The sequence below is a fragment of the Haemorhous mexicanus genome, chromosome 18, assembly GCF_027477595.1.
Source record: "Haemorhous mexicanus isolate bHaeMex1 chromosome 18, bHaeMex1.pri, whole genome shotgun sequence".
NCBI lineage: Eukaryota > Metazoa > Chordata > Aves > Passeriformes > Fringillidae > Haemorhous > Haemorhous mexicanus.
In genome coordinates, this window is record NC_082358.1 from 14,707,562 (window position 1) to 14,730,246 (window position 22,685).

At 49.7% G+C, this 22,685-nt stretch overlaps 1 protein-coding gene across 4 annotated transcripts in view; it reads left to right on the top strand.

Moving 5' to 3' along the window:
- The window catches only part of NFATC2 (nuclear factor of activated T cells 2), a 78,691-nt gene that overhangs the window by 13,523 nt on the left and 42,483 nt on the right, over positions 1-22,685 (top strand). For all 4 annotated transcript variants that reach the window (XM_059862330.1, XM_059862329.1, XM_059862328.1 and 1 more), the window contains exons 4-6: positions 6,852-7,054; positions 8,876-9,048; positions 18,175-18,315. In XM_059862330.1, coding sequence (XP_059718313.1) covers positions 6,852-7,054; positions 8,876-9,048; positions 18,175-18,315 — 517 coding nt within the window. The remainder of the gene's footprint in view (positions 1-6,851; positions 7,055-8,875; positions 9,049-18,174; positions 18,316-22,685) is intronic.

Below are 22,685 nucleotides of genomic sequence, written 5' to 3' on the forward strand. Positions count from 1 at the left end.
GTGTGTTAGTGAAACCAGAGCCTTTGATGGAAACTCAAAACCAAATCACAGCTCGTGGGGTGATTCGCACTCTCACACGTGGGGCCGGGCTGGAGCCTCGGCTGCTGAAACCCTGTCAGCCCTCCCAGGGGGGTTTGCTGCCCAGGGCACATCCCAGCAGCTGAGTTTGTCCTTTCCCCCCCTTCCCCAGGCCCCTGTGCCAGGAAGGGCAAGGCCAGGCTGTGCTGGACCTGCCTGGTGCTGCACAGCATCCTTGTGCCACCACCCGCCTGGTCTGGAGCTGGGTTTGGCTCCTGCAGGGGTTTTGGTGTGACAAAGCACTTGCACCTTTCACACCTGATTTACCTGCAGGCTACGGGGCTTGTTTGCACAGTGGGATCCTCGTAGGGGCTTCTTGAGCTTTGAGCTCTGGGCCCTGGATTTATTTACTGCTGTTCCATGTGCTGCTGCAGGAATTGATGTGCAGTGGCCAAACCAGAGATTTCAGCTGCATCTGGGAAATTCTCTTCAGAACCAATATGCCATCAAATGTAAGGGCAGGTCAGCAGCCCCCGTGCTGTGCTGCAAGCATGGCTATAATTCTGAGTGGAGGTGAACGAAAAGCTCTCACTGAAACTTTTGAGCCTACTTGAGAATACATTGCTTTTGATGGAGAGGAGTTTTGGCAGAGGTGGGGGGAAAAAAAAGCAGTGTGTACCAGCTGGTTTAAAGGGGTTGCCTGTGCAGGTTTTGTGGGCTAGAAATACTCCTGGAAAAGGCAGATGCAAGATAGAGTTATTATTTGCTGTAGGTTCTCGCTGCAGGACTGTCCATGGGGGATCAGTGTGCTGTAAAACAAAACTGGAATTTCAGATGTGGGCACTTCCAGCACAGAACTCGCCCCAGGGTGGGCAGTGTCCTCTAAACTCCCACCAGAGCTCTTTGCTCATGGGCTTCCCTGCCCAGCTGAGCCTCCAGTTCTCCCTTGCTCTCTCAAGACTGATGTCTGTGCAGTTGGAAGTGCCCATGCCAGGTGAGGGCTCCCAGCCAGGTCTCCTGTCTGGTGGGGGGTGTCCTGCTCACCAGGCTCAAGGTGTTCAGGGGGCACAGGACTCTCCTGCCTGCTGTTGCTCAAGGAAAATGATCTGAGATAGTCAAAGCATCCTGAAAACAGCAGCTCTTCACAGGGGCAGGGAAACTGGAGCCCAGAGAGGAAACAACTTGCTTACACTGTGGTGTGAGGTCAGTCAGGAGCAAACCCTCCTGACTGCTTTCTTCCAAGAGCTGCTGTCTCTGTCTCTGTCCCAGACAGAGACATTAATTATTATTATATTAACCAGATCTGAAAGCAGAAATCCCAGTAAGACACTGGGAGTCTGGTTGTCATTTACTGTAAGGAACAGCAGAGCAAGTGAGATTCAGCCCTTGGAATTTTGACTAAACTGTCACCAAAATAAGGAACACTTAAAACTGAGTATCAAAGAAATAATAATTTAGCAGAATCAGATGTTCAAAGGATTGTGTAGAGAGGCTTTTTTAGACAGCTTCGGTAGGGAGCAAAAGGAACTAAGGCAAAGATTTCCTTCTGGTTTGCGTTCTTTTGCAGTGTCCCAAGTACATTAAATTGAACAAAACCATGTGAGAAGATTGGGCTTTGTTGCTCAATGTCAGCTCTAAGTGAAGCAGGCAGAGGAGCTGCTACATGATACAGTGGCTGGACGAGGTCTTTGTTGAATTCCTGACAGTTATTGATATGCCACTCTCCCTGAGACAATGCAGTGACATGAGCATTGTTGAGCAAAGACCTCCCCAAAAAAATCCTTGACATCATTGTGGTCAGCGGGTATTAACGATGGGGATTAACGATCCAAATCCGAGGCTGGAGCCGCTTGCAGCAGGAAGGGGGAACAGAAACGGGGCTGTTGGCCCAGAACATCGTCTCGGAGGGTCTGAAAGGCTCGGGGAGCTGTGGGGCCGGCGCGGGGCTGGCTGCCGGGCTGTGGCTCCGGCCGGAGCGGAGGAGGGCGGGCGGGCCGGGGCAGCGCAGCCCCGCTCGCCGGGCGGCCCCGCTTATCTCCGGCACGGCAGCAGGAAGGGAGCGCGGGAGGAAGCGATTGCTCACGGCTTTGTGCTCGCTTCTCGTTTAGCGCTGCGAGCCGGGCTCTGCTTTCCCGCCTGTGGCTGCCGGCCGGGATGAGTGTGAATCACCGAGCTGGCCACACACATGCACACCCCGGTGACTTCCAGGGGACACAGCCGGTGATCCACAGTCACGGACCAAAGCCCCGCTTACCCTGAGCTCAGAGACCCGGCGAGCCCAGTGCTTTGGAGCAGATAAACCCCCCAAGCCTAGAGAATCCATTCCCCACGTTTATACTTTCCTCCTGGCCACGGCTTGCGTTGTCCAGACAGGAAAGTGCTTTAAAGATGCAGCTTTGTCCATCCCAGGGAGAAAGACCTAAATGCCCGACAGGCAGAGCTCAGTTGGGGTGAATGGGAGATAAATGACTCCCTTGTACTCTCTAGAGCAGTTGGGCTCACACAGGCTCTTACTGGGGCTCTTCAAACACACCAGTACCAGCTGCAGATGCTGCTGCTCTCATCTGCAAAGCCCAGCACTGCACGGAGCATTTTGATGTGCAGCGGCCAAACCAGAAATCCCCAAGAAAATTTGGCTCCACAGCCCAGCAGTGAAAAGGCAAAGCTTGCAGTGCTGCTGGGAACTGAGGTGCTGCAGCTGCTGAGTGGTGCCTGATGTGCCAGTTTGGGGTGCTTGCAGGACAGGGTCAGCATTCCCTGCAGCAGGGCACAGGGCACCACGGGTTTCTCACTGGGCTTTGGCTGCTCATCCTCTGCAGGACCTGGGAAATCACTGCCCATCTCTGGCCTGGCTTCTGGGTAAGAATAAAAAAGTGATCTTATTTCTTTCCTATGAATCTCTCTTCTTCCTGCTAATAATCTAGTGCTACATAATTATAATAATATTTAATTCAAGAAAGCATATCCCAGGTTGAAAGATCTAAATTTCAAAATTGCACTGATTTTCCCCTGTATAGATATGTTGTATCTACAGGTGATCACCTACAGAATCCTTAAAGAATTTGCCTTGCTTTCTGACTCTGCTGTCAGTGTATCCCTTGATTTCAGCACAACTGAGCAGTGTTGCAGCCTTCACCTGTGCAGAGCTCTGCTCTTTGTGCAGCACAGCAGTGACCCTGTGTTTCCCATCCCCCCGGCCAGGGGCACTGCCAGCTGCTTGGGTGCACTGGGTGGGGAATGGTTTAGAAGGGAATTAACACCTCGGGCTTTAAGTGCTGTGTATTTGGAGCTGGGGTCTCAGTTTGTGAGGAGACCTGAGTTTTGGAACAGGGCAGGAGAAGTGTTTCATGTGCCTGATGCGTGCTCCCGATGGCCAGGGCCATCACGGGGTGGTGTTGGGTGTGTAACTGAACAAACTCTGCAGCTAAGGGCACATCTGCTCATTTTTGCATGCAGAATTGCACAGGTGCCTTCTGCAAATGGCACTCAAATCCCCCCCTTTCCCAGATTTGACTGGTATTGATCCATGGATGGAGTGCAGAATGACTGATTTCTGCAGAGGTGAGATGATGCTTTTAATCGTGCCACGCATTTCCATTTTGTTTAGAAACCCAATCATAGCAGCAAACCAAACAAGAAAAGTCTCCTTGTTTTCAGAATGATGTTATTTATTTATCTGCCAAAGTGCTTTGCATTTCCTCAGGTCACAGACCAGCCCATGTCTGGCTGTGTTAATATTGTAAGAGTTAGGCAAAAGCAAAGTTTAAGAAAAATCTTTCAAGTGAAAGAAATAGGATCTTAAAGTCCCAAAATAGAATATGGAAAGGTACACATCATGTCTGGCTTCTCTTTCCCCTTGTGGCAAATGTGACTCAAAGGAGTTGGGTTTTTTCCAACTCGATCTGTATACAGTTTGGGGGAGTTTTATTGTGAATAGGTCACCTTATAATACACAAAAATATTTCCTCCCAGAGTTCTGTATTCATAAATCTTTCTTGATCCTTGCTCTCTTGAAACTGAAATCCAGATGATTTTGTTTTCTTCATGGAAAGAAGAGTGAAAAAGAGTGAAGGCACACCTTGGTGTGGGGCTGGTGCTCTCCTGACAGGGCTTGGAGGGAGCAGCTCTGATGGGCACAACACTGAAACACAGGGATTTTAGAGCAGCTTGGTTGTTGCTAAGGGAGGAAAAAACGAATTTCAGAGCTAGTATCTTAAAAAACATTTTAAATCTTCACTTCTCAAAGTTTGTTTAAGGGTCAAATTTATTCCTCCTTTGCTTCTCCAAAGAAAAGATCGGCGCTCTGGTTAAATATTAAAGCAGCTGCCTGGGGTAGTGGAGGTGAGTGTTTATTGACAGTGGCAATCCTCAGCAGTTCAGTTTTAAGAAGAGACATATCTCTGAAGCATAGCTTTGATGGATTCATTCATTCTAGCTCACAGAATTTTCTCTACACAAAAGCAGCGCAGATGCTCTGTCCCTGCTGGGCGGGGGGGGCATCACTGTTCCCTGGGGCTGGTAAAGAGAGCTGGTGTGACATGACCAGAGCTGTGCTAAATTGGTGGTGAAGATGAGTGTAAAACTCTGATTTTAAATCTCCAGGAGTGTTTCTGTGATCTGTTCATCTCTGGTTTTTTATTCTTAAGTCATCCTGCTGTGTTCAGAGCAAGTGAAAGGTAGATGGAAGTGGTTATGGTAAATGATCACCTATATTAGCCCTGAAAGTGCAATCAGTTAGCTCAAGGATAAACCCTTTTATATGGGGACACTTAAGTCTTTTACATATGTTTTTTCTCTTTGTATTTGCATTTTATAATGCTATTCTGATTTTACAATTACATCATCCCACAGCATTGCCATAATACCACAAATTACAAAAATAAGAAGTCATTTTCTTCCACTGACCAAACAACTGATTTAAAATCTGGTTCTGTGGAGGATCAGGAGGCCTTTTACTGTGTGTTTTATGCCCCTGGGCCAGCAGATGATACAGACAGTGCCATATGAACAGGGAATCAATTCCTCTCTTCTTGAGGTCTGTATGCATTTATACAACACACACCCACAGGCATGCACATTATTGGACAGCCATGAGCAGTTTTGTCTTGGGAACTCATTCTGTACATGAGCAAACACCACTTAAAATTACTTTTAAAGGTGGCCAGTATGAAACCCTGTGTATGTAGCCAGTTCTGTTACAGCTGCTACTGACTGTGCTCACTGGGGGCAGATTTTCTTTTGTAATTTATTATCTGTTTTCGTCCATTTCAGTCTCCCATCCATAACTCTGGGATTTTGTTCTTCCAGGACAGAGGGGAGAGCAAAAGCTGCTTTGCTATCACTGTAATAACCCCTCCTGTCCAAAGGATGCTCTCGTTGTTGTAGCTGGCTCCACCAAGAATTCCTCTGTCAGGCATGACAATAAACACACTCAGTGCTTAAAAACTGCTCTTCCCCTCACCCCTTGTGAAGACAGGATGGCTTTTGGTGATACAAGGGCTTTGCACTGAAGGCCAGGAAAGGCTGGATTTTGAAAGCCCTGTGCTTAGGGTGAGTTTCCGTGTGGCTCCCAGTGGATCTGGGCTGTGGATCAGCAGGGGCTGACTCCTCCATCAGTGCCTGTTCCCAGCAGATCTGTCCTTTTGGCCTCTGTTGCCTTTCATCTCCCATTTATCCATTTCTAACTGTGGCTGCTGCTGTATTTCTCACATTCCTGGCCATGCTGTGTCTCCAGTACCAGCCCTGGTGCTCTGAGCCCGGCTCCCTGCTCCTCCCCTGGCTCCCAGAGCCAGCTGAAGGTTTGCACAGAGCCTCCTGCCCCATTCCCCTCCTCCCCATCTCCAGAACACTGGTTCCAGTGAGGTGTGGGATGGTCTGGGCTGTGCCTGGGCTGGGCTCTGCAGTTTGCTCTTGCACAGCCCCTGCCCAGGGCCTGGTGCCTTCAATGGAGCTGTTCATGCCAGGGGAGGCTGCTCACTCAGCCCTGGCTGGGGGGTCTCCGGGGCACAGCCCCTGGCTTTGTTGCCTCTAGAATGTGTGCTGGGTGAGGAGTGATGGCTCTGGAGAGTGAGTGTCACATCTGCCATCCTGGAGGAAGGCTGCCAGCCCTGCATTGATGCTGCATGTGGTCCCCTTCCAGGGGGGAATTAATCCTTCTGTGCAAGGATACCTCCTGCTGACTGGTGAAAATTAAAAAAAAGGATAAAAACCCTGGTTTGGCCATGAATACCATTAGCTTAATCTTCCTTTTCTCTGATCTTCCAGTACTATTTGCTTTGTATGGCTTCATCAAGGTTTTGTATGTGGACAGAGTAATTGAAAACAAATTTAGCATGTCTCAGACCATAAAGTTCCCTTTCAGCTCGATCCCTGGCTATGTGGTAGATAAATGTCTGGTTCTCATTTTTGGTTATGTGAGAAATTTAGAATGGTTTGATTTGTAATTTTGAACGTTAATAAGGAAGGAGAAATTTCCTTGTCTCCCGCTCTATGGAGGCATTCTGGTTTCCTTGCAGCAAATGGTGTTTATAAAAAACCCCAAAAAACCAGAAGAATCTGTGTCCTTGAGGCCTAGAAACCCCAGGCTCAACTAAACATCCTTGTGCTGTTCAGGGCCAGACCCAAAATGCCATCTCCACCTGTACAGGTGGTGTTTTAATATAGTGCAAGAGGAATGGTTGAAGGTGAACCAACGACTGGGGGAAGGATGAGCTTCCAAGAGCAGTGAATCAGTGCCAGACAACCACATTTATCTCCACACTCTGCAAACCTCCTTGGTTTCCTGGAGGCTCTGCAGGCCCAGTGTGTGACAGCAGTTTTCCATGTCTTGCCAGCTGCACGGGTACATGGAGAACAAGCCCCTGGGGCTGCAGATCTTCATTGGCACGGCGGATGAGCGCATCCTGAAGCCCCACGCCTTCTACCAGGTGCATCGCATCACGGGCAAGACCGTCACCACCACCAGCTACGAGAAGATCATTGGCAACACCAAGGTGTTAGAGATCCCCCTGGAACCCAAAAACAACATGAAAGCAACGTAAGTAGATTTCTTTTCGTTAGCAAAGTTGAGCTGGATGAAGTTGGCGCTGAAGTTCTTTCTCTTTGGAAAGGAGTCACTTAAAAGAATAACGATGCTCTGGAGGGACTCCCCTTTCCAGCACGTTGGGGTGGTTTGTGAGGGCAAGACCCTTTTACAAAACCAGCTACAAGCACCTGGGAGCTCCCATCCAGCAGGCATTCTGCTCTGTATTCCAGTTTCTGCAGTGACTGTGCTGTAATCACAGAGTGGTTTGGGTTGGAAGGGCCCTTAAAGCCCATCAAGTGCCACCCCTGCCATGGCAGGGACACCTTCCACTGTCCCAGGCTCCTCCAAGCCCTGTCCAGCCTGGCCTTGGGCACTTCAGGGATGGGTAGCCAGTGTCTCACTAATCCATCATCTCAGTCAGAATGGGTTCATAGTGCACTCAGGAAAAGAAGACTCAAATCTCAGGTCCTTGTGCTGCTGGGACACCGTGAGGAGCAGGGGTGAGGTGCATTTTTCAACATTCAATGGAATACAAAGCACCTCTTCTGAACCCAGTCAAGTGCTCTGGCCGTGAGATCTGCTCTTGTAATAGGTAACAGAAAAGCAAGTACAGGCACATCTTGCCTGTATTACTCCTTCCAGTTTTATGGAGGCAGAGGGATGAAGTGGGCACCAGTCTGAAAACTTCAGGCTTGAATGTGTGCCAGGCATGAGAGTGATTGCTCTGCAGAGGGAAGAGCTGTATCTCCATCCTTCAGAGGAGCCTGACAAAATTGGCAGAGCAGTTATGTTTTTAAGCCCCCCTACTTCATTGCAAAATCCACATTCTTTATTCATTTTTTTTTTTAGAAAATATACCTCATTCCTAACAAGGAACCCTGGAATAATAAACCCCTGCACATATGCAAGGGTAAGGAACAGTGTGGGTGTAGGAAGCAGCTTGGGGCTTATACCTCCCCAAACATGATATTAATTCATATCAAGAGAAGAGAAATGATGTGTTTTTAGAACTGATATCAAAATAGGCTGGCAGTGCCTGTTTAATAGCAGTGCTCACTGCCTGCTCTGAGAGCTATTGCTGAGCTTGACAAATAATTGTCACATTTTCCTAACACAGGCATGTTTGCAAGGTTACACTGGACTCTGGAGAAGCCAATCTGCACTTACACCAAATGTTAGGTTGCAGTGCTGATTTAAGCAATCCTGATCCTTTCATTGCTGCTCAGCCCCATCCTGCTCCCTGCACCCTCCCTTTGTGCAGGGACATAGTGAAAGGGAGAATGTTCCCAGGCATGGCAAGAGCAGATATTCAATGTCCCCAGGCTTTGGAGGATGGCACAGTGACCTGGGCCAGGCTGCAGAGCCCAGCTGTAGCAGTCAGGAGGAGACAGCAGTCTGGTCCCTGCTGTGGAGCTGAATTCCACGTGCCTGGCTGGTGCAGGCAGTGGGGATTCCGTCACCAGCTGCCTGAGCTGCTGTGATTCCCCACGGGGCTGAGCTGCCCTGCCCAGGTGTGGGAAGGGAAGGGCTGCTGGGCAGTCCCTGGGAGCTGGGCTCTGGGGAGAGCTGCTGATGGAGGCTCCTGCCCTGGGGAGCTCTCTGCCTTCGGCTCTCCTGTGCTTAGCACCGGGAAACAAGATTTGGGGTTTTAGTGCTTGGAGAGCAGCTTCTGCTGTGGCCAGAGAGCGGCGAGAGGTCCGGCAGCACCCCTCGTGTGCTGCATGTCTGGGAGTGTCTGGATCCCAAGCAGAGCACGTCCTTAGAGCTGCTCTGAGCCCGGAGGAGGGAGCAGGTGCCGGGCAGAGCAGTGAGCCGGGGCTGTGTGTGTTGCAGCATCGACTGCGCGGGGATCCTGAAGCTGCGCAACGCGGACATCGAGCTGCGCAAGGGCGAGACCGACATCGGCCGCAAGAACACGCGGGTGCGCCTGGTGTTCCGCGTGCACATCCCCGAGCCCAGCGGCAGGGTCGTGTCCCTGCAGGCGGCCTCCAACCCCATCGAGTGCTGTGAGTATCCCTGCACTGCTCCTCCCCTGCCCTGCCTCCGGGCCGGCAGTCCCCGCTGCGCTCTGCCCTCTGTGCCCCCCGTGCGGGGGCTGCGGCTCTTCCCTCCCTCCAGGCTCTCCCTGTCCTCGGAGAGGTCTGGGGGGCAGGTGGCTCTTCAAGGTGCCTGGGGCTTGTGAGGGCAGCAAGCTCCGTGCTGCAGGGCTGGGGGCTTCTGCAAAGTTCATTTATCAGTGCATTGCTGCTGGGTCCTGCTGGCTCTCGGCTGGTTCCTAGGGGCAGCGTGGGGGTGTGTGTAGGGACACACCTGCACTGTCCCTGTTGGTAAAGTGTGCAAGCTGTCTGCTTTCCTGGCTTTATTTCGAGTGGAGCACAATCAGAACTTTTCCTCCACGAACTGGCAGGTGGCTGGAGGTTTGAATTCAGACTGGGCTGGCTCCAAGCCCTGTGGCCAGTCCCGTGCCAAAGAAGTGACCAGCGTCCTGTGGTCTGAGCTGTGGCAGGAGCACAGCTGAAACAGAGGGCAGCTCTGATTCTGAGGCTCAGGTGCATTCTGGTCATTGTTTTTTTCTAGCTGTCAGTGCCAAGGGGTGCACAGCTCAGGATGCTGAAGCAGGGAAAGCACAGGTGGTTCTGGTATTCCCCTGAGGGACAGAAGAAAACTGGCAGTTTTGATTTCTGAAGTGCAAATCCCATAAATGTGTGAGCTCAGAACCTGCACCTCCCACTCATTATAACTGACTGGATCCTGAGAAAGAGAGGCCTCTGATGAGGCCCCCCGTGTCACAGTCATTTCTGTAAGGGCTCTGCCCACTTTACTGGTTCCTGAGCATCCTGTGATGCTTTTTGTTGTTAAATGGTGCCTTTTTGGTGGTTTGGGGATTTCACAAATACATAATGAACAGTTTTCCTCTGCCTTTGCTGAATGACTCACCCCTTTAGCAGAACCTGTCTTGCCATAAGTCATGTGAAGAAAGCCATTGAGTGTCTCATGTGTGAGTTGTATTTATTGAGATGCAGACATTACTTTAATACAGCTGCTTAGAATGAGAGGAGCCAGTTCTGGGTGGGAAATCAATCTGGCTGGTGAACTATCGATGGCAGTTTTTTAAAAAGCAGTACAAAGGAATAACCCAGGCAAGGCTGGGAGAGGATGGTGGCTATGGATGATCTCTTGGCAGTGTTTCTGAGAAGGTACCAACTGCCAGAGTGTTTTAGCAGCTGAGTGAAGTGTCTGGGCACTGTGATGGGGAAGGGACAGCAGTGGGAGTAGCCACCACCTCTGTCCCTGGGAAATTGTCCCAGTCCTCCGTGGGAGCAGATGGCTGAAACAATAGTGGCCTCCACCCCAGACGTGTCCCTGCTGAAACAAAGGTCCATTTGCTAAAGGAAGCACTCAGAGAGGAGCTCCTGGGGTGGGGAAGCTCCAGGTGTAACTCCTACACCCTGTGGGCAGGAAAACAGCACCAGGGCAGGGGAGGCTGGCCCTGGATCCTGCAGGGAGCCCCACAGATCACCCCCCACCTACTCAAATTCTCCTCAGGAAAAGCAAGCATGAGCAAGCCAGGCATTCCTGGGGCCCTTCCACAATGGCACGTTGTGTTTGTGCCCATCACTGCATTTCAAGCAGAAATCCAGGCACGGGTTGCACAGTAAATCACATTTTTCTGAGCTGTATGCACACACCTAATTTGCCTGTGCACTGACTGCTGTGTCAGAGCCTTGGTTAAGATGTTGAAGCATTTATTCTGAGATGTCTTTGCATTGATGAGTCTTAGGGGTATTAAAAAGCCAAGGGTGGAGATACCCGTATAAGTGGCTTATTGTTAGTGGGTTTTTTTTATAATTAAAGTATTAAAATATTGGCTGCATAGAAGACAGCAAAGCTCCTACAAGGAAAAAAAAATGTATTTGATCCCCAAGGAAATAAAATGAGAAAGTTTTATTTTTGGAATAGTGGATATACAGGCAGTTTGGGGAGATATGTTAAGGACTGTGCTTCTCTGAACTCAAGGAAGCAGGGAATGAAGTGACCTGGAGTGCAAAGCCTCTGCCATTTAGTGTGTATGTTGCATATTTAGCGCTGGTTTTGCATTTCAGTAGCACTTCCTATCTCAGCCTGGTTCTGGGAAGGTAGTTAAAAACATCAGGGGCTCAGCCAGCATTAGCAATGCAGCCTAGATCTCACTAGAGGTGGTCACCTCAGCTCGTCCCAGCCAATCTGCACACCTTGCAGAGCTCCCAGGCAGTCCAGGTAAGCTCAGGTGCCCTGCCAAGAAGGGGCCCTGGGGCTGGGGAATGTTTTCCTCTTGTCCCACCTTCTGTGCTGCTGGGATTCACTTTTTTCCCCTTTGTTTTCTGGTTTGTTTGGGTGGTTTTTGACCTGGCCACCTGAGAACCCTAATCCCAGGGGCTCTCCTCAGGATCCCTCCTGTCTGGTAGCAGAAATGATGTCCCTCTGGGGAAGCCTTGGTGAGCAGCAGCTCCAGGATCACGGCCCATTTCCCTTCCCAGGGCTCCCCCAGCACTGTTGCTACCAACAGAGTATCCGAGCACTCTCCTCCCCAGAAGCTGATCCCGAGGAATTCCCACCAGTGTCAGCAGATCATTAGCTGCAGTGAAGCAAGAACTGTGAAACAGCTGCTTTTCAGAGGGCTGTTTGATTCCACCTCATCTGTGTCGCATTCAGCACTTGACAGATTTTCGGAGGGGATTTCACAGGTTCAGAGCATCATCCGGAGCAGCGTGTGGGAGGACGAGGGGTGATGTGTTGTTAGAGATTGTGCCTTAAAATGGACCTCAGACCCACACCAGCCTGCACCATTCAGCAGCTTTTTTCTGCTGCTGCCTGTTGATTCATCCTGAAGCCACTGGGGAGGCAAAGGCGTTTGAAATCCCTCTGAGAGCTGTAGCACCAGGCCGTGGCTCAGGCAGGTGTGGGAAGCCACGCTGCTGTAGGTGTGTGCTGGAAAGGGGAGAGAGATCCCTCCTCCTGCTGTGGTGCAGGCTGAGCAGTGAAGTGCCAGCCCCACGGGGGATGTGGGGGACCCTGAGGCTGTGTCCTGCCTGGCCTGCTCCTGCCCCCTCCCTGCTCAGGGCTGGCCATGTCCCCACGTGTCCCTGCTGGGACAGCTCGCTGCTCTAGGCTGGAACCAGCCTGTGGTGGGTGAGCTCTTGCTGGGCCAGCAGGACTGTCACAGAGCTGCTGGTGACATTGCAGGTGAGGGGTGACTGAGTTCACCTGTCCCTTCAAACACAGCCACGTGGAAGATCACCCCTGGAGAGGTTTGACACTTGCAGCCTGTTATTTTTGAGTCATGAGGACGATTTCTGTAACATCAGCTCCGTTCCTTTGCCTTTCACCAGGAGCTGGAGCTCGTTTCTTGGGGAGTGGATGGGCTCTGGTGTTACAGAAATTGTTAACCCTGGGCTGCCTCTCCAAGGCAGATTTCTCATCACCTCTGGGAGTCAGGCTGAGTGCCCCAATTGTGTTTGCACTCCTTGACTGCAGCATGCTGGAGCAGAGAAGGGGCAGGGTGGAATCCAGGGTAGTGGGGCAGCTTGTTGTGCTCCGTGCTGTCAGCAACCAAAATCTGCTTCATGCAAATGTCTGAGTGTGAGGCTCAGGAGTGTCCTCCACTGGGCCCCATTTTTATTCTAATGAATCCTGTTAAACCTTCCCGAAGTCTGCCACAGTTCTTGCTTTGCAGAGTCCACGTTTGCCGACTCTGAGCTGTGCTCATGGATCCCTTAAAATGCAAACTTAAATTGCACTTGGCATGAGAGAAGGAGACTAAAATCTTGTTCTTATAATAGCTGTTCCGAGGTGGTAAAAAAGCAAAACAAACAAAACTTATTGCTAAAGAACCGTGTGTCCATCTAGAGGAATGTAAATAGTTTCTATTATTGACCGTATTTTGTTCCATTAAAGTGGGTCAAATTTCTTATTTCCCTTTAATCAATTTCCCTGGAAGTTTCCTTTATTTTTCTCTCCTTCTAGTAGATTTTCCCATAATATTAGACAATCTGAGCCTATGATTTGTGACACATTAATAACTACAGAGGAAAGAGCTAGTCATGTAAAAGAATGTTGTCTTGGCAGGGCAGCGAGTGCTTTTCCTCAGCTGGGAGTTGTGCTATTGGAACACAGCAGCAGGCAAGAAGGAGCCCTGCTTTATTCAGATAGAAAAGCAGACACAAATGGTCTCTTTGCACTTGGGAGATACCTATTTGCAAGTTTAACCATAACCATGATTATTATGGGAGTCTCATGGTTTCCAGTTGAATTAAATGAATTTTTTCCCCCTTTCATTTCAACTTAAGACAGTCACGCAGTTGGCTGCAAGTGCAGCTGACAGAAAAACTGGTGCTTTCTCTAAAGAACATCTTCTCTCTCTTGAAGCACAGGATGTAAAAGTGAATTCTGACAACATTTGCCACTCTGAACATGCAACTGAAATATTTCAGTCCTTAAGCTGGAGTCAGAGCGAAGGGGATGCCTGCCCCTCCTGCAGGCTGCCAGCCTTGCTGTGGGTCAGCTCCTGCTCACTTCTTGTCTTTAGTGCTGCTGTGGTACAAGCAAACAGCCCAGCACACAGAGCATGGACTGCTGAGCAGCATTTCAGCAGAGCACATCCCTGCACCAGGGGCTGAAGGGAAATGCTGTGCATCCCCACAGAGATGAGTGACAGAGCAGTGAACCCAGGCCATGGCTTTCCTGTCATTCATCACACACTGGCTTGCTGAGCTGGCTGCAGTTCACAGAAAGTATCACACTTATCTGACACTGCTGCCATGGCTGCTTGTCACTCCTCCTTGGCGAGGACATCGTCAATTATCCGCAGAGGAGGAGGTGGAGAAAAGCTCTCTATTTTTGGTGCTTTTTGCTTGGATGGCTCTGCACAAACTGCTGATTAAGTCTTGCTGGCAGCAAATTAGAAACTGTTGTCAGTCACACTGTGTTCTTCTTTTCAGAGTGTTGAGACCACATTCTCAAGGTTTCCCCATGAGGGCTGGAAATTAGCTTTATTTCCTTGGTTTGTACGTCTTCCACTGCTCCATACCCCTACTGGAGGGAGGGAAATTATCCTGTCCTCCTGATCAAAAATTTGCTTCTCTCTAGGGTGCCTTGCTGATGTCTCCCTGGCTGCTGGAGATGTCTCCTGCCCTTGGTCCTCCCATGGCTGCCCAGCCTTTGTCTTTGCTCCCACTGCAGAGCACAGGATGCTTCAGGGAGTGTTGGAGGGGATCAAACTCTCTCAAACTTTAATGAGTTGGATGAGTGTTGAGCACAGCAGCTCTGCTCCTATCAATCCTACCACAGGCAGCTCGTGGTAAATAAACCCAGTGTGACAGCAGGAATGAAATATTTTCTTTGGCTCATTGAGGTTTGCACTGAGGTGGAAGAATTAATCCCATAACAAATTACACCTCTGCTATTGCTTCCAGGGGTCAGGGTTTCTTTAGCAGCTCTAGCTGATCTTCTCAAGCCCAACAGGAACCAGTGGCTGGATCAAGAGCCTTTGGAGGTTTGGAAAGACATATCAGGGGTGGTGAGTCCCAGCTCGAAGGTTTCCAGCAAGCTGGGGTGAGCTGGGGCTGCTCTGGGCAGGGTAAGGACAGAGGTGTCCAGGGAGGATCTGAATAATTGTTCTGGTGAGGCCAGTGCACTGGGGTGCCAGTGGTGACCCCAGCCCTCTGAAACAGCCACATTTCTGGTTTATTGGCTTGAGAGTTACTCACAGGTAGCAGTGGCTTTGTCCTCCCTGAGCTGCACATCAGCCTCAGTCCTGATCAGGTGTCACAAGGATCAAATCTCTGCTGTCCCATTGTCAGCAGTGGGGACAGCAGAGAACCTGAGATCTGGAGTCAGTCTGCAGGTGTGGGGGAGTGTGGAGGGCTCCACTCTAGCAGGTCATCACAGAATTACAGAATTACAGAATGTCTTGGCTTGGAGGGGACCTTAAAGCTCCTCCAGTCCCACCCCCTGCCACGGGCAGGGACACCTTCCACCAGACCAGGCTGCTCCAGCTGACATTGTCCCTTCTCACCTCCCAGCAGCAATGGGTGACACCCTCGTGGGGGACGTTTGGAGCTGCAACAGACTTCTCCAGGTCATCAGTTTTCTCAAAATCCCCCTTTTCCCCTGAAAGCCAGATCTCCTCTCTGCTGCAGGAGGAGAGGGATGGATACTGTGGCCAGGTGGGGAAGCAAGACCCAGCCTTGCCTGCCTTGGCACAGTTCCCCTGGGCAGTTGTGTTTCCTGTGAGCTGTTCAGCCTGCTGCCCATCCTCAGCTTCTCTGCAGCTGCTGGCACAGGGGGGAGCTGGCAGCAGTGGGTGCAGGGAGCCTGGGTGGGCTGTGGGCAGCCCCTGCTCCCTGCAGGCTGAGCTCCCTGGAGGTGCTGCAGGGCTCTCAGACAGTGGCTCCCTTTCTGTCTTGTGTCACTGCATGCATTGTATTTCTTGGCACCACGAATCCATGACATCTTGATTTGCAAACAGTCAAATAAAATAGAAAAATAATGTCCCCTGTTAATAGGTTGACACACTGCTTCAGGCCAAGTGTGAGTATTTCTATAGCATTTTCTTTGCTGCCTTATGTCAGTAACTGTTGCTATTGAAAGTAAACACCCCAACTGGTTAAATCAACAGTGTTTTGTTTATTCAAAGCTCATAAACTCCAGTAGCTGTAGGTCACTTTATGAAGTGCCAACCCCTGGGGGAAGAGAAGGAATAGTGTGAAATTATTGCATGCAGTGCACCCATCATGAGCCTTAGAGGAAGGGGATTTATTAGCAATTAATATTTCTTGCAGAGGAAAAAAAAATAATCCTATTGAGGCAGCTCCACACTGAACCTTGAAGCTCTGTACTGGTGGAAATGGGGAAGGGGTGAAGCCTTCTTACATGCTTGGGTGAAAAAAAGAGACCTTGGAAAATGAAAAGTGGCTGGGGTTTTTATTATTAGAAAAAGATTTCAGACCACCCAAAGGGAGGAGAAGAATTCAGGTGAATCAGGGCAGGGGAAACCTTTCAGAGTGGTGTCTGCACTGGGGAGCACAGCTCTGGAGGTGCCCAAAGCCACTCCAGGTGCAGCAGCTCCAGATGTAACTGAGATGGGTCAGTGTCACTTCCAGGCTAAAATCTGTCCTTCCTCATGCTGAAAAAGCCTTGGATCCCACTGATCTGTGGGATGGAAGGTACCAAGCTCTCTATTAACACCACCAAGCTGGAAAGAGATGTAGGTTAATCTGGAATTTCGATGACTTAGGATGTTTTGGAAGTGAAATTTGGTGATTGAATAGGAATAAAGAGTGTCCAGGGCAATGCTTAAATACTTAAATGTTTTCTCTTGACTGTTGTAGACATGCTTTTTAATGATTGCTATTTACTCTTAAGCCTTTGAGGTTACAGATCTGTCTTTGTGATAAATATAATTAGGAACTCATCAAAAATGTTAGTATTTTGGGAAATAAATGAATCCTACAGCCATGTGAAAGAAATTATCAGCGTCTTTGAGAGTAATCTGAATATATGTTTTTTAACTGGCAGTACATTAGCCAGATGTTATATACTTGAAAAGAACAATGAGTCCTAAAGTAGTTTTAAATAGATTTCAAAAAATAAAAATGGCATAAGAAAGTTACAACTATTGAATTAACTCTATTCTTTATTAAGAGCACAATCTCTGTCATGTGACTGAAGGGTTCAGCAGAGCTAGAAAAGTTGCTGTGAAAGGTTTAATGCTTGAGTTTTCTCACCAAATACTCCAACACATTCTCCAGGTGATGAGAGAATTCGGTCTTTGCGAGGGCTGCAGAGCAGCAGAGCAGTGCCAGGTCAGGTCACAGCCTGCCTGGGTGTGAGTCAGGGCCAGCACTGCACATCCAGGATCACATTTCCTCATTTCTGCCTCAGCAGCCAGCGGTGTTCAGTGAAGACACAAGTGCTCAGGGTCTCTGTCAGGGAGAGCTGAAATCCAGCCAAGGCAGCTGGGAAAGAGATGAGCAGGATCCTCTGGAGGCCTTTCCAGTTGGGGTGGATGGATCTGGAGGAGTTGGAGTGCAGGTCATGAACTCGCAGTTCACCAGCCCCGAGCTGCTGCCCACCTGCTCTGCTCACAGGGAAGCTCCTGATGTTTTCCAGCTGTCTGTGTTGTAGGGAACAGCTCTCACATCTTCACTTCCTTCAGCTCTCACCTCTCGATGGCAGGCAGTTGGGATGGCTCTGCAGGGACAGTCACCAGGGCTCTCCAGAGCTTTTCTGACTGTGCAGTGGCTGTTTTAATGGCATCAGAGGAAAGCAGCTGGAGAGATGGTGCTCTCCTGGTTTTCTGGCTGGGGAAAGAGAGAATAACTTGCTAAAGTCACGCTCCAAATTCGTGGCCAAGAACAGTAAAGACCTTAGAAAGCCTTGCTGACGTCCGTGTCCATCTGGATCCCACCCTACCTTTCCTTCCCTTGCCTTTCACAGTCAGACTCAGTCTGTGACACAGGGACCTGCTCCTCAGATGTTCAGGCTTCTGCAGAACATGCTTGGAAAAACCCTGGGCTGCAGCAGTCCTGGTGTGACCCCTCCTGCTCACAACTGGGGCTTCGTGGCTGCCCCCCCAGGGCTCGGTGCCCACACGTGGAGCTGGAGATGGAGCTGGAGCTGTTGTTGGCAACCCCTGTGCCAGGCCTGCCCTGTGGGAGGCAATGGGATTTTGGAGAAGAGATTTTTTTTCCCCCCTCTGAAGGAATTCAGTGTTATTCAGTGGAATCCTCTGTGCAGGTGGAATTTTTGGGCTCTAGGGCTGTAGTGTGCCTGCACTTGAAAATTTGGCCGTTGACTTGGAAACAGGCATGGGCAAGTTTCAGCTCATTCATCCAAGCTGTCCTTTCTCAAGGACAAGGAGCAGGGCCAGCACAGCTGAACCACTGCAGCCAACTCCTGAATGTTTCCAAATAAAATGCCTTGAGTAAGTTTATTTTTCCCTCTCGGACCTAAATTTAGCACCCTGGAGAAGCTGCTTTGGCAGTCAGGGGATGGTAACGATGACAAGATCAATCTGTGGATAGTTCTGGGAAGATTTGGAAAGTCCTGGTAAAACAGAGCTGGTTTCATTCATGTTTGCAATTTGTCCACAGCCCAAAGGTCTGCTCATGAGCTTCCGATGGTCGAAAGACAAGACATTGACAGCTGCCTGGTGTATGGAGGACAGCAGATGATCCTCACTGGACAGAATTTCACAGCAGAGTCCAAGGTGGTGTTCACAGAAAAAACATCAGGTAAGGCAGGTTTTCCTAACCTTCCCTAACGGGATAAGGCAAATCTGTAGTGCCAAATCTCATCGTAAGATTTGTGCTCATGATACTCAAGTGAGTAGTCCTGTTCAAGTTCATGTAAGTAAAACCATGTGAGTAAAGTTAGACTTGAGAGCAACTGTTTGTGTTGTTGCTTCACAAGAATCCAGGCACTGGGAATCAGCAGGGACAGATTTGTTATCAAAGAAAGGAGATGAGCACTGCGTGTTCCTCTGTGCTTGCTTAATCTCATGGTTAGTGAATGCTACCGTAGAAATCATCACTGAAATGAACATTTTTATTGGTGTGAACTACAGGCAAAGATTGTGTTTTCTTCCCTTTGGAAATCTGTAGAGGAAAAACAAACATAATGTGTCTTTTTATATAAAATTATTTTTATACATAATGAGATACAAGAATCCATCCCTTCTCCTTCCATATTTTTGATTGTAAACTTTGTGTTCCCTTTGTGCTATTAAGAAAACCTGGTGCCTGGAAGTTTTCTGTCAGTGAACTGAGGTATCTTAAGTGATAGATCCAGTGCCTTGAAGGAGTTTAAGAGATTGCATTGCCCAAGTGAGCAGCACGTGCGTGACCTATGGGGTAATGCCAGTGGAAAAAAGTGAGAATCAAGCCAAAAATGAATATTCATTCATGAACACCAGCTGGTGACATGGGGGGAAAAGCATCCTGTGTGTCCTAGCTCCTTCCCACAGCAGCAGCAAGCCAGGCTGTTTTTGCAGGTATGGAAGGCTCTGAAGAGCTGTGGAGGCTCAGATGAGCCTGTGCAGTCAGAGGATTTCTTTTGGCACGCTCTGTTTCCTTTCAGCCCATGGATTAATTCCTTCCCACTGGGCTGCCACTGTTCCACCATGTCAGCGCCTCGGGAAGGTGCTTGGGAACATCTTGGCAGCCTGCAGTGCTACCTGTCCCAAGAATGCTCTGCAGTAGCTGCAGGAGATGACCCACTCAAAGGAGGCAGCTCTTGATGCCATTTCGAGGAAACATCCCAAACGCCCTGCCCCTGTTTCCATAGGAGAGCAGAGAGGGCTCTGGCTGCAAGAGATGTTAGAAAGTAAAAGGAACAACAATATTTTCCACAGTAAATCTAAAGGTTTTCTTCGCTGCTGGGGAAACTGCAGGGTTTTTTCCTCTTTTTTTCCCTCCGGGTAGGGGAGAGACAGGACTTATCCCAGCAGCAGTGCCCAGTCTGGAGCAGGGATTTGCTTGCTGGTGTTCCATATCCTGCCTCCCCCCCAGCCCTCAGCCTCTGCAGGCAGTCTCAGTCTGCTGGGCTCTGAATAAATGACTGGCAGGAGGGGATTTGGAGGATGGGAGGTCCAGAGTCAAATCCTTGGCTTGAATCAGAGGTCTGTGTGGTTTGCAGTAGGTTATCTGGGGGACTCCATGCTGAGTGCTTCTCTGTGTGTTCCATAATGCAGCAGCACCTCTGGCAGGGGTGCCCTGAAGTGCTTTCAAATGAAGATTGCCTTAATAGGTGTATCCTGAGGTGAGGAAGGTTAAAAAGCTGAGCTGGATGTGCAGGTCATGCATGGGCTGAGTGCAGCAAACTGAGAATTGCTTTGTGCCTGGCTTGTCAGAGGTTGATGAGTGTCCCAGCTCACCTGAAAATCAGGATCTTGTGCACCTGAGGCTTTCAGCCTCCTTCATTCTGCACTGTAGACAATTCTAAATATCTCTGGGATGTCTGTTGATAGTTGCCATTGCCTTGGGCTGCAGGAGCCCAGAGCAGTGAGCCCAGCTGTGCAGCCCCAGGCGTCGATGGAGCAGTGCCTGGGTGGAAGGAGGAGCAGCTCACCCACCCACGGCTCCCCTGCCCTGCACAGCCCGTGCAGAAAGTGCTGATGAGCTGCTCAGAGGCAGGGGAAGCCACAGCCACCGTGCTGGGGTGGGTGGCAGCCCAGCTCTGCTGACCCCAGCTGCAGCAGGCTGTGTCTGTGCCAGAGCACGCCGCTGCCGCGGAGCCTGTGAGACAATCACACCTCTGTCAGGGCAGGAAGATGCAGCATGCTCACAGGGGAAGCTTGGTTTGCTTAGAGTTTCATTTTAACAGCTCACAAGCCTTGTCTGTGCTAGCAAGTGGTGCTGGATTTCCCACTTTTGCCACCAGTTTTAGCTGTGCTGGTAACAACGAGGGTGAGAGCAGCAGTGGAGGCAACCATCCCACAGCTCTGGCATGCCAGGCTCCACAGAGCTCCTTGGCTTGGGTGCCCAGGGTTTAGGGTGAGAGTGGCAAGGCTCTTTTTTCCCCCAAAAAAATCTTTCTTCAAGTATTTTTGTGCAGCCAGATTTTCTGCTGTTCATTGTTCTATGCACTCCAAACTCCGGCTGCCCTTGGATCTGGGTGAAGCCGTGCTGGGAGGGTGTCACTCGTGCTTTACAGAGCTGAGGGAGCTGCTGCTTGGGGTCACAGTTGTAAATTAGGTTTCATCCCTCAGGGGAACACTCAGAACCTCTTTCCATTTCCTCTGGATCTTGTAGATGATTCCTCACCCACCGTTAGGAAGGCAGAGGAATATGGAACTGGTCACATTCGTGACAAAAATACGTGTCCCCGTGAGCAGTAATGAACAGCTTTCTTTGTCTTTTCACAGAAGTGCAGGTAGTATATTTTTCCATAGAAATACCTGGAAAAGAAGGACAATTCCCTGCATTGTGGGGGATGTCATTGTGGCAGTGAGTGTCTGTCACGCGAGCCGCAGGCGGTGGCAGGGAGCTGCTGGGGACAGGGCTGGGACAGGCTCAGCTCACGACAGGAAATGGCAGCAGGAAACAGTGGAGGGGCTGGAGCTCCCTGCTCAGAGGGATAAAGTGCTTGTGTTTGAAATGCTGATGCATAAATAAATAGCATTAATTTTCTGAATGCTAAAGTTCTGAGTTCTTCTTACGGTTATCTCTTGCTGATGCAAGATTGTAAAATGTAGCTGCTGTGAGCCAGGGGAGGTCATGAATTCCCCAAGCCCAGCACACAAAAGCAGAGTTTGGCTGATGGAGTTTGAAGATCTGAACTTGGAGACACGTAACTGAGCCCAGCTCAGTTAAAGTAGGTCAGGGAAGTAACTAGATTGGACTGTATTCTTGTAATTTTGATCTGGAAGAGAAAGCTTGAAAAGCAGTCTTGGAGCTATCAAGGACTTGGAATAGGGTGAAGGTCGAGGGTGTTAGTGTTTGGTTGGGGCCCAGATCTTACAGTGCAGTTAAAAAAAGACAAGATTTGGAATTCCCCCTTTTATTTATTTTAATTGTCATGTAATAATTTGCAAGTCAGATGCTGGTTGCATTGTGTTTACTCCCAGTTGTGTACTGGTTACTGCTGCTCAGCTGTCAGTGATAGAGGAGGTTCGTGTTTCTCGGGGAGAAAAGTGCAAATGGGCTGTGATTTCCCCTGCCAAACTCTTCTGGTGGCCACATGGACATCGTGAATCATCTCTAGGACAATGTGGGTGGTGGAGGAACAACCCAAACACAACGTCCATCCTTGGAGAGGCTCCACCATAAATCTCCAGCTTGGGCCAGGCAGGCTGAGGAGAGGAGGTGCTGCCTGTGCCCTTTGAACTGGGGCAGCTGCCAGGGCCCCCAGGTGTGGACATCCACAGCCCCTGTGACAAAATAAATCAGCTCAGCTCTGGAGCCCAGCAGTGGTGCTTGGACACACCTGGATGTGTCCTGGCTGCAGGAGAGCTCAGCTCAGCTCTGGAGCCCAGCAGTGGTGCTTGGACACACCTGGATGTGTCCTGGCTGCAGGAGAGCTCAGCCAGGATGGGCTCAGGCCATGGTGAGAGTGTGGGGGTGCTGGGTTGAGGTTTTGTCTGCACAGTGCCCTAAATGCTGCACCCCAGGTGCTGGAAACAAGCCATGGAACGTGTGCCAGGGGATCCCAGGAATCCTGCAGGACAGTGCACTGCAGGGCACGGTGGTGGGATGCCATCAGGGCAGGTTTAATGTGGAGAGAAGGTTGCTGCTCTGTGGGTTTGATGGTAGGATCATGTTCTCTGTGGGAGAGATGAAAGGAAATTCCAACTCTGTCTACAGCAGTGTTCCCCTTTTCTGCTAGGTCAGTTCCTCACCGTGCTCCAAACAGGGAGCTGAATCCCTTCTTGTAGTCTGACAGTTTCATGAATGACCCAAAAACTCCTGGGGAGTGCAGAAAATAGCAAACTATTTTCAGCAGTTAACTCTGTGAACTTAATAATGCAACATTAATGATGCAATTTTCTCTGTCAAATTCAAGATAAAATAGACAAAAAGCTTTTTAAAAAACGTTCAGCATTTTCCCATGTTCATTCAAAAGAGGTGTTTGCTACTTGAGCAAATAAACAACTTTAACTATTGAA